Consider the following 10,602-nt stretch of genomic DNA (forward strand, 5'->3'; position numbering starts at 1 on the left):
CATGGTGGGCATTTAGTTCAGATTCAAAACATCTAACACAGGCTGCTGAAAGATTTACTGTACACCCCCTTTACACTTCCTTTCTTTGTCTCCATAAATAGTTCAGAATATCAGCAAACAGTCTGTCAGGAGATAAATGAGTCACTGAGTGGTGAAGCTGCACTAAAAACAGATCGCAGCAAACCGAGAAGAGTGTAAAACACAGGGAGCCTGTGCACAGTGTGCCAACCTGCAAACTTGTCCTTCTGGGATTCATCCATGGACCAGAAGCAGTGGTCGTAGGCAAACACCTGAAGAGAAAACACGAGATACAGCAGAGAAAGTGATGAGTGCGTGGATATTAAACAGAGTAAGCATTCAATCATCAAATGCTACAACGGAAAGATCATATTTAAGGAATGACTTTGTGCATTAATAAAGAGAAATGTGTAACTAAATGTACAGTGTTTAATTGAACACTCACCTTTGGCTGACTCCTGAAGGCAAAAGAGAAGAAATACAAATATCAGTTAACCACTGGGGTTAAAATTCACGTTTCAAGTACAATTCAAGTACTCAGTAACCATTTCCACATCATTGCACAAATACTCGGTAGCCATTACTGCATTACTACATGAGTATTTGGTAGTATTTATCTGACATTTACATCCACGCTCGACGCTCTCTTCAAGATTTAGAGCAAAGCAAAGGAACATTTGCAGGGAAACAAAGCGCAGCCCTGAGGCCTCTTTAATGTTTACTTAAAGTCAGCTGTTTCTTCACTTTCACTGAGTGACACACGTTCGCACCTGGAAGCTTCCCAGGTAGAAGCTGTTCATCTAACCAAACGTTTCTTCTACATTTTTCCCACCAACATTTTCCCAGCCGGTCTGCGGAGACGAGGAGCCTCGACCCTTCGGTCACATGACTGCTTTTCTAACCTACAGGCCGGTGGTTCCCAGCCGCGGGGTCATGAGCTTATTTTAGTCATACGTAATACACACGAGTCAAAATGCACACGCTGCAGATTCAAATCTCGATGTGCGTCTTTTTCTTGTGAGATACTTTCTAGTTTTCTTCCTCTGGGAACCTCCTTATAATTAAATCAATGAAGCAAACTGAGAGGAGAAGAACCTGTTTGAATCGTGTACCAGTCGCTGGCCTTCAGCCAGACGTGCTGTATGAAGTGATATTTCTTGTTGTAAAGGTAAAGAGCTCAGTCTGAAGTCTCCCTCTGATCTCAGATAATATTTAAGTATCTGCCCGAGTGCTGTGTGATATGACGACATATAACATGTAACATGTTTTAATGTTTTATTTTATACTCATGTCATTGTGTTGCAGATCACAATACGTGTCATCGATCAGACGACGCTTTGTGTTCTTCCACGCTGCACAGATGCAGTCAGTAGTTTTGAGGGAGGAATAAGAGTTTCCATGTGATTATTTTACACAAACGATTCACTGAATTTACAGAAAAAGTACAATATTTTGTTATCTGGATGTGAAGTGAACTGTAACGTCCTTTGGTTCAGCCTGCTCAGATACTGTATGTCTCTCAGAAAGAGTGGTGACTCATTAAAATGAATAACATGTCAATGCTGTGACTTGCTGTTTCTTTAGGCGTACTTGACATTCACTAACTGCTCTGTGACAGCGCAGGAAAGTACAGCAAACAACACTGCGGCAGAAAAAACAGCAGAGCTGGCAAATACTGAAACCCTGACATGACTCTGGGTCAAAGACAGTGGGGCACAAAGTGAGAGCTTCAAGGATACGGAGTCAACAGTGTTTTAATCGTATGGAGCTTAAATATCTGTCAAGGTGACTAATCCTCTTTAGCTCCGAGGGAATGAAGTGGGGAATGTGACCTTCTCGGTGTCCCCGATCCACAGGCCCAAATCTCTGCATTCTTACCAGAGCGCTCTAAAGCACAGTCACTGCGTTTCAGGCTCGTCCCGGTGCAGCCAACAACAGTGTCCCATGCATCAGTCAGTAAACACATTACTACGTTCCAGCGAGCAAACATCAAATCTAATTATCAGACATATTCTTTGCTCCGCTGCACCACTGTGGTGTTCTCCATCACCAGAGCAGCAGTCATGGTGGAGCAAGTTAAGTCTGTTGTCCGGGCATTTGTCTTCAGCAGACAGGACGACTGTAACGGTGTCTCTACAGGACTCTAATAAAATCCATCAGACAGCTGCAGCTGATTCACAGCGCTGCTGCTCGAGTCCTAACAAAATCACTCCAGTTCTTACATCTTTACACCGGCTTCCCGTCTGTCAGAGAACATTTCAACATCCTGCTGTTGGTTTATAAAGCACTGAAAAAACATTTCTGATCTGCTGCCATGTTATGAAGCATCCGGACCTCCGAGGTCGTCAGGTTCAGGTCTGCTTTCGGTCCCTGGAGTCAAAACTGAACATGGAGAAGCAGCGTTCAGTTCTTATGAACCACAAATCTGGAACAAACTCCCAGAAAACTGCAGGTCTGCTCCGACTCTCACCTCTTTAAATCAAGACCTTTCTGTTTGCCACAACCGTTCACTGAAGACATTTTAACGCTTTGAGCTGCACTGTGACTTTTATTTTAGGGTTCATTTTTAGCAAATATTAGCATTTTAGCTCAATAGCTTCCAGGTCATGTGATCAATTGACTCAAAATCATGTTGGGATCATGTAACTACACTGGCTGCATGAGATACACCTCTTGTTTTTACATTTTACATCTGTTCATATTTTTTATTTACAGCAAGGATGATGATGATGATGATGATGATGACAGATCAAAATGTCAGATGTCCTCAACATGAAACACAAGACATGTTGTCACAAGACAATTGTCCTGATGGTGGCATCACAGCACGCCTCTAAATTAAATAAAAACAAAGAGCTTCGACTGGACCGTGAAAGAAAGCTAACCAATTTTTGCACAAAGGTCCAGTCTCATGCCAGATTACCTCAGCCGTAAACCCAAGCCAATAGTCCTGATGGTGCTACAGCAAGCGTCTGAAGTTCAAAACTTTGAACATTCATAACAAACCAACCATACTTGCTACAGCTTCAGAACTTTCATCAAACTGTAGCCTCAATATTGAAGAAACTTTTGTACATTTAAACCTATTAAAAATTATGAACTACATCACTCAGTTTTTTTTCAAAAACTGTAAAACTTCTTAAACCTATTTCCTCTCTCCTCCTTTGATTTATTAAAAAATTGAGCCTCAAAAACTGAATTTTTCACAGCATTTTAAATTTTTCTTTCATGTGAACAATTGGAGTCAATGCAATAATGACATAGCTAAACATCAGTTATTCACTTATGGAGCAAATCAATCATTTTTAAAATGACCAACATCTCCATGCTGCAATATGTGTATTTTCAGATTTTTGTCTTGATAACTGATTTTTTTACAGTGGTTTCAAATCTGCCTGCACAACAGTGACTGGCTCACTCAATGTGTGAAGCCACTGTTGTGTTGCCACTTGCCAATTAGCTCAGAGCGATAAATGATAAATTTGGTTCCAGAAGTTGTGGGTTCAAGCCTCAAGTGGTCTGAAATGGACATTGTTGTCAACTGTCTTGTCTTCCTATTCTCCTGTTTGTTGCTCAGAATTGCCTAAATTTGCCAAAAATAGCCCGGACCCGACCCATTGCTGCGCAGCAGCTATTTTCTATTCTTGTCTCTTTTAAACCTTTTCTATTTTAGCCTACTTTCCTATTTCTTCACTTGTTTTAATGTTTTGTTTCTTGATGTCTTTCTTCTTGTTTTTAATGTAATTTTTATGCCCCTGTAAAGCACTTTGAGTTGTCTTGTGTCTACAAGACACAAATAAACTTGCCTTGCCTTTGTACTCACTGTCAGGATTTTCCAGGCCACTCTTGATTAACTCTCACGCCTCTCATTAGTGTCAGATTCGGCCGCATGAGGCACCTGGTTTTGCCAAAAAAAACCTGACTGTGTCTCTGCCGAGCACGATACAGGACAAAGTTAGCAACTGGCTAAATTGTTTTGTGAACAAATTAGAGCTTTTAGCAGCTAAAGAGCCACATCTTTCCTTTAGGAGTTGGTGGAGACCAAAAACAGAGCTAAAAGGAGAGTGAATATTGGACTTTAATTTGTCAGGTAGCTGGAAACAAGACCTGAAACAAATGGTGCAGCGGTGTGCGAGTGTCACTCCATGGCCCGTGTGTGTGACGTGTTGTGAACTTTAACCAACCCCCCCATCAGTCTGCCATGAGGAGAAGCTGCTGTGTTGTTATGCTACTAGCATGCTGGTCCTACCTGTGATCGTTTCTCCACATCTATGCATTAAAAATAAGAGTAAACAACCAGGATGCAGAGCAGATCATTACTGAGTGTTTTAAACTGGGGCACGAGACCAAACCCAGTGATCACAAGTGAAACATAACGCTACACAGAGAAATGTCTGTAGCATTTAGCCATGCTAGATACTGTAGCATGCCTCGCTACTGACCCGCTCTACTCTGATCTGATCTGTGGTCACAACTCTGTCAGAACATGTCAGTGATCGTTGGCGTCACCAGATGTGTTTTTTGAACCGGTGCACAATGTCAAACTAAGCGTGTACACATGACACATGATGTTACACTCCACTGTGGTTTCAGTTTGATCGACAGCTAATGTGATTGGCCACCTCAACGTGACGTCGGGCTGCGTTCCTCCAAAAGTTGAGTCTGTTTCAACTTTGTCAACGTTTCTGTCGATCGTCTGATTTGGTCTGAATCCAGCCGATCACCAGCAAACTAACAATTGTGCCTGAATGCACCATTCTGGCAGAGTTTTCAAGCAATCTGCATTTCTAAACTCATTTCCATGTTGCCATTCAAAAAAGGAATAAATACTCAAAACTTCAAAAAATGTGCAAAGCGCAGATTGTTCTATGTGTGATAGTAAAATCAATCATACTGTAACACAGGAACCCGGTCTCCAGGGAAGCCCTTGTGGCATCATACGCAAGTCAAAACACAGTATTCGCTCAGGCAGAAATATCAATTTAGGCTTTAAAGAGAAAAGGCCACACACATGGGGGGGTGGGGGTGGGGTGGGAGTGGTGTAATGAAACAAGGCCTCCCTATGTGAGACTTGGCATGAAAGAGCAACATTAAGTCCTGTCCTCTCCTGGGCTGGCGAGGACATTCCTGAGATAACTGGCAGAGACTCGCAGCTCCAAGGAGTCAACTAAAGGAGAGGGAGGAGGATGGTCGGTCAGCAAGTCTACGACCAACAACGTGCACAGCTGGACTAATCCAGATTTATTCGGTCTGATAATACACAGCCTCTCTGGGCGGACCGTCACATAATACAGATTCTGTTCACACCAGTTCTCAAAGTCAGGTTATAAAACAAGAAAATATTTGTGATGCATAAACAGATAAAAAGTGGGGTTCTTATCGAAGCCAAGTTCAGATCGGAAAGGTGGTTTCTCTTTCTCAACATTATTCTGCAGGGGCTGATAAATATCCTGCAACAATTCAAGGTCTGTTTATAGCATGTGCAGTTAAAATGGGATCCAAGGCTCTATTAATCTCTACCATCTTGAGGCCCCCGCTGTATTCCTGCTTGCAGCTACCGAGGGTGTCGTAGCATTAACACCCCCCGAGGCTCGTGAAGCAGTTCAGTTAAACCTGTCGGGCTGCGACCTGACTAAGCAGAAACTTTAGTGGAATTGGCTGGTGAATAACTCCCCAACGAACAACGCTCTTCTGTTACAATGACTAAGCTCATGATAGAGTGCACTATTATTGGGAAACTAATCAACAGTGCCTTTATACAGAAACTGATGATTTCCAGTCAGAAATACTTGCTCTGAATCATTTTCCTTCTCTCACGTGTGCTGCTCTGGGATCAGTGATGGAGGATTGCTCGTCTGTGTTGCACTGAGCCTGTAAAACCTGTTAACACGGAGCCCCAAAGGGGAAACATACCATAGCTGAAGCGTGTCAGGGCAGAAGAGACGTACACGGATACATAATCACACAAAAAATGCATAGGATTGCTTGAAATATGAGACTCTCTCTTTCTACACAGAGAGAGATTCATACTCCAGTGACAGGAGAGGATTGTCCTGAGGTGTATTTACTGAACAAGGTAACCTGAGAATGGGCCAAAACCTCCAGGGAGCACCTGCCTACGGTCCTCTGACTCACCGGCCGGCTTACTGCGAGGAGGGCAGAGGACTGGACTGCTCTGACAACAGTAAATATATAAGAAGACACAACACATGTGCTCAGTGGGACGTTTTTAAATCAGCCCAATGAATGGACAGTTTGCACCAAAACATCTGTCATGTGGTACTAATTTTGATTCATTGCACTGATCTGAATTCTGGCTTTGTAATGTTAAAAAGACAAAGACAAACTTCTGCACTCTGATGCATACGTTGTGATTTATATATCTGAGTCTTTGTCCATTGTCCTCTCCTTTGTTCCTGCTCCTTTAAATCCTGGTTTGACTACCTGAGCAAGACTGAGCTGGAACAGACACACCCTTTGTAAAGAGAGACACGATGATGCAGGAAGGAGGAATATGGAAAGGAGGTAATAGGAGGAGGACGGGTGGGGTGAGGTTTAGATCTGGGCCTCTTTCAGGGACTTGGGTGCTAACCTGATGGGCTGGTTAGAGTCCAGATAAACTCTTCTGCCAGTAATCTGAGGGAGTCAAACTTGTGGAGCTCGTATACTGTAATTACTGCATGTCTACACACATGAATGGGGTAAATCATTAACCCGCTGCTGTGTAGCAGTGGGATCAAGTCCAGCTGGTGGTTCCTCCTTGTAGACATCCAACCTCAGGAGGCTGGATCTGTCTATTGAAATCGGCAATCACAAATTGTGGTTGTCAATTTATATATGAGAGAGGTACTGACTATTAATCCCAGTGTTACTACATATGATGTGATGCACAGTAATTATTCTATGAGCAGAATAACAATCCTAATGGAGACCAGTTGCAGAAATCCAATGTGGACTCAAAATGGTCATCGCCAGCAAAGTACTCCTCCATTCACTGATGATACGGGCAAAGCTCAGGGAAAAAAACTAGTAAGTGGATCTTACATTCAAATATTTTGTTAAAACTAATAAAATTAGAGTCCTACCAGCACTAGATACATTTGTAACAGTAACTACCCTCACATGTCACCAAATCCATCAGACCAGGACCTACAAGTCGAGTCCAGACCCCAGCCGAGGCCGACAAGACTCGAATCAAGACCAACAAGACCAACAAGTCCTGAGTCAAGTCCCAAGTCAAGACTGGGACTGAAACGTAGCAGTTTATCTTTAGAGGTTATCGTCAGGTCTTGTTGCCTGTGCTGTGACTCTAAAGAAAACATGTATGTGCACCTTTATACCTGTTGCAATCGTTAAACATAAGGCATTAAGAAATGTCATTAAAATGTATCACTGACCTAGAAACTGTGAATAATTGACTTTGTTTCTGGATGGGATTTTTTCCCGGAGAGTACTCTGAAAACCTGGAACGGAGTGTGTCTTTGGACTGTTTGCCAGCTGGAGCTGTTTCAGGTTTAATGGAGACGCCTTGCAATGTTTAAAAGAGTTCATGAGGATTATAGTGATTATTTTATACATGCACCCTTTGTCAGGTTTGACCAGACTCTGACTACTAAAATTGTCAGGCACCGTCCTGAGTGGCACCCCAGCAACTCTCAGTCAAACCGCTACAGTGCAGCTAAATGAAAAAGTTGGGCTCAACAGTGCAACCAGTGTAAAAAGTTAGTGTCGAGCCCTGTTAGCAAAAACATAAATAAAATAAAACATGCACTGCAGAATGACTAACCTATAAAAGTTGAATGGTTTTGCATCAAACAGATGATAACGTGATAAACTACTGTGTGAAACTGTTTGCAGCTTACCGGGGGTCTCCTTTGCTTGTGTTGGTGATGGCTGGATGCAGAACGGTCTGGCTGCCCTCCATCTCCACCACACATTTTGTCTTTAGTTCTTTTTCTAGATTGGAAGAGAAGTTAATGAAGTTCATGAGAAAAGGGACAATAACATACTAACATGAAAAACAGGCTTTTCCCTCGGTACAGGACTGTTGAGGGGTGAAGTGGGCTTACAGTGGTCATTTCTGCGAAATGTACAGTGAACAAAATGGCTTTTGCAAAAGGGCTCTCAAATAATTGTAATGTTCTGTTCGAGTGGTGTAAAGAGCATGTCGCACTGATCGTCATAACTTTCCTCAGTAGTCACTGACACAACTGTCATCACAGGACAACAGGTGGCATACACAGAGTGTGTGTGTGTGTGTGTGTGTGTGTGCCAGCTCCTCGTGATCATAACACCAGCAGCCCAACATGGAGCGGCAGGAAGTAGGTTTATTAATGATGATTCATCCAGGACTCGCCTGTGCAAACACTAAACCAGTTCACTGCTCCCTGAGCAGACGCGAAGGAAAAGCAGGGTCGCAACTTCTCTTCCTCATTCCAACCTCGAGCGTGAGCTTTGTAAAGGCGGAGGCAGACCTGACACTTCCTGCCGGAGCAGGGATCATGAGTTCCTCCACACTAAATGTTGAGAGTTGTTTAAGGAAGTTTGTCAGCTTCAGTCCTGCTCAGCTGTTCAGTGAAAGTGAATTAAACATGTTACAGTACATTCATTATAGTCCCCGTTCTGTCAGGAAGTGATGTCACCGTCCCTTCCATATTTTAACATTTCCACTCCCACGCCACTGCAGCCAAAACTTTTCCAAAGTGGGGCAAAATGGACCTTTTCAGAGGCCGACAGGGAAAACAAACCCTGGAAAACGCTGGAATGAAGCCTCTATTGTTTGCTGAAAACTACAAATTAACCCAGACTTCACAAACAGAGAGCGCTGCAGTGCTGATAAGTCCCTCTGGAGCTGGGTAGAGTCGTTAAAAAAACCCTTTGTTTGACCGGTGAAAAACAGACTAATGAGTGGCTGCTTGGTGAAAACTTCTATCGGCGACTGTCACAAGGCTCGTGTGACACTGCACTCACCTCTCCTGTTCATTGGTCGCACACGCACTGCGACCTTTACATTGGCGACATTGAGGCTGTTGTCGTCCATGGTGCCACCTGACCTGCAGCGCATGAATGAATGGAAACAAGTCAAGACAATTACCCTCTGTCTAATAATAATAATAATAATAATAGCACCTTTAAAAACAGAGTTTACAAAGTGCTTTGACAATCAAGCAAAAAGCAGGAAGACAATATTACTGAATAAGCACTCAACAGTCAAGTCAAACACAAGGAAGTCTATTCTGAAGTGAGTTAAAACAAGAAAAGAACATAAAATATAAAACCATAAAAAATCTAAATGAGTTATTACAAGTTAAGGAGTTAAAGTAATAAAACAGGCAAAATCACAGAAAAGGAGGGGAGGGAGGATAAAGAAAAGTTAAATAAACAAAATAAAAATAAACTGTATGTACTTTAAACTGACATGGAAGCTATTGGAAAAAACTGCTGAATTTTATTTAAAAATATTCATAGAAAATAGAAGAAGCAGTAAACTGTGATATAAAGGGGTGTGTCTCATTTGTCTCATTTAGTCATATAATTCAGCATTGGTGTGGAGTCACTGGGCCACATGACATGGAAGCTATTGAGAAAAAACTGCTGGATTTTGATAATAAATATTCACATAATATAGAAGAAGCAGTAAAATATAATTAAAAGACATGTGTCTTATTTTTCCCATGTAGTAATGTACTTCGGCGTTGGTTTGGAGTCACTGGGACACATGACATGGAAGCTTCTGCAAAGAAATGCTGGATTTTCATAAAAAAATATGAATATAAAACAGAAGAAGCAGTAAAAATCCATTACAAAGGAGTTCAGATCCCGAATTACACCTGAACGCAGCCATGGATATTGACGCCGCAGATTCATGGCGTGAGGAACAAGTGTAAGCCGCTGACTGCTGCTGCTCAGCACTGACAGCTGGTGAAAAAATAAATAAAATAAAGACAGAAACGAGCTGAAAACAACTACATATGCTGAGAAGAGCTGAGAACAAACCGTGTGACAGACTGCGCAGTTGTTTCCCCGTCCGACGCTCAGAGGCACCTTCAAGGAGCACGCAGCAGCAGCTAGCCCGGGACGCTAACGAGAGCCGGAGAGCAGCGAACACAACACGGGTCAAACACCGTCTGTTGACCGCTGATCGGCGCGTCTGACCCGGGGACAGCGCGCTGTGTGACCCCGGTGTGTACTCACAGACACTCACGGCAGCACACCGTTCATTCCCCTCGGCTCTTCCACCTGTTGCATTTCCTGAAACTTCCCGCACAGGTCGGTCAAGCCATGCCAGCCGCAGCTCAGGGGATTTACTGCGAGCTGCGCTGGCTTCTCCAAGTTGCGCTCAGCTCGGCTCGGCTCGGCTCACACTTGGACTCTTTTGCTTTGGGAAGGGATTCAGCGCCACCGTGTGGACCCGCGGACATTACAAGTCTGTGCTTTTCACTCAAAAGAGTGAGAACAAACTAAATGTCCTCACCTAATACTAATTAAACTGATGTAAAAGGAGTAAAAAGCATCCGGGAGCGTTTGGAAATGTAAAGTTTAATACGGGTGGGGGAAAAGGAGCGTTTACGTCATTTTACGACA

The 10,602-nt window shown here is 43.0% G+C and overlaps 1 protein-coding gene across 4 annotated transcripts in view; it reads right to left on the reverse strand.

Annotated features, from left to right (window-relative positions):
* LOC311271952 (kinesin-like protein KIF13B) overlaps positions 1-10,445 on the reverse strand; it is a 36,823-nt gene extending 26,378 nt beyond the window's left edge. For all 4 annotated transcript variants that reach the window (XM_084377972.1, XM_084377971.1, XM_084377970.1 and 1 more), the window contains exons 1-5: positions 10,015-10,445; positions 8,989-9,071; positions 7,881-7,974; positions 464-476; positions 230-290 (exon numbers count right to left, since the gene is read on the reverse strand). In XM_084377972.1, the coding sequence (XP_084234098.1) occupies positions 230-290; positions 464-476; positions 7,881-7,974; positions 8,989-9,058 (238 nt within the window). In that variant the 5' untranslated portion in view covers positions 9,059-9,071; positions 10,015-10,445. The remainder of the gene's footprint in view (positions 1-229; positions 291-463; positions 477-7,880; positions 7,975-8,988; positions 9,072-10,014) is intronic.
* Between the last annotated feature and the right edge of the window lie 157 nt (positions 10,446-10,602).

The sequence above is a fragment of the Pagrus pagrus genome, assembly GCF_965226575.1.
Source record: "Pagrus pagrus genome assembly, chromosome: 16".
Lineage (NCBI taxonomy): Eukaryota > Metazoa > Chordata > Actinopteri > Spariformes > Sparidae > Pagrus > Pagrus pagrus.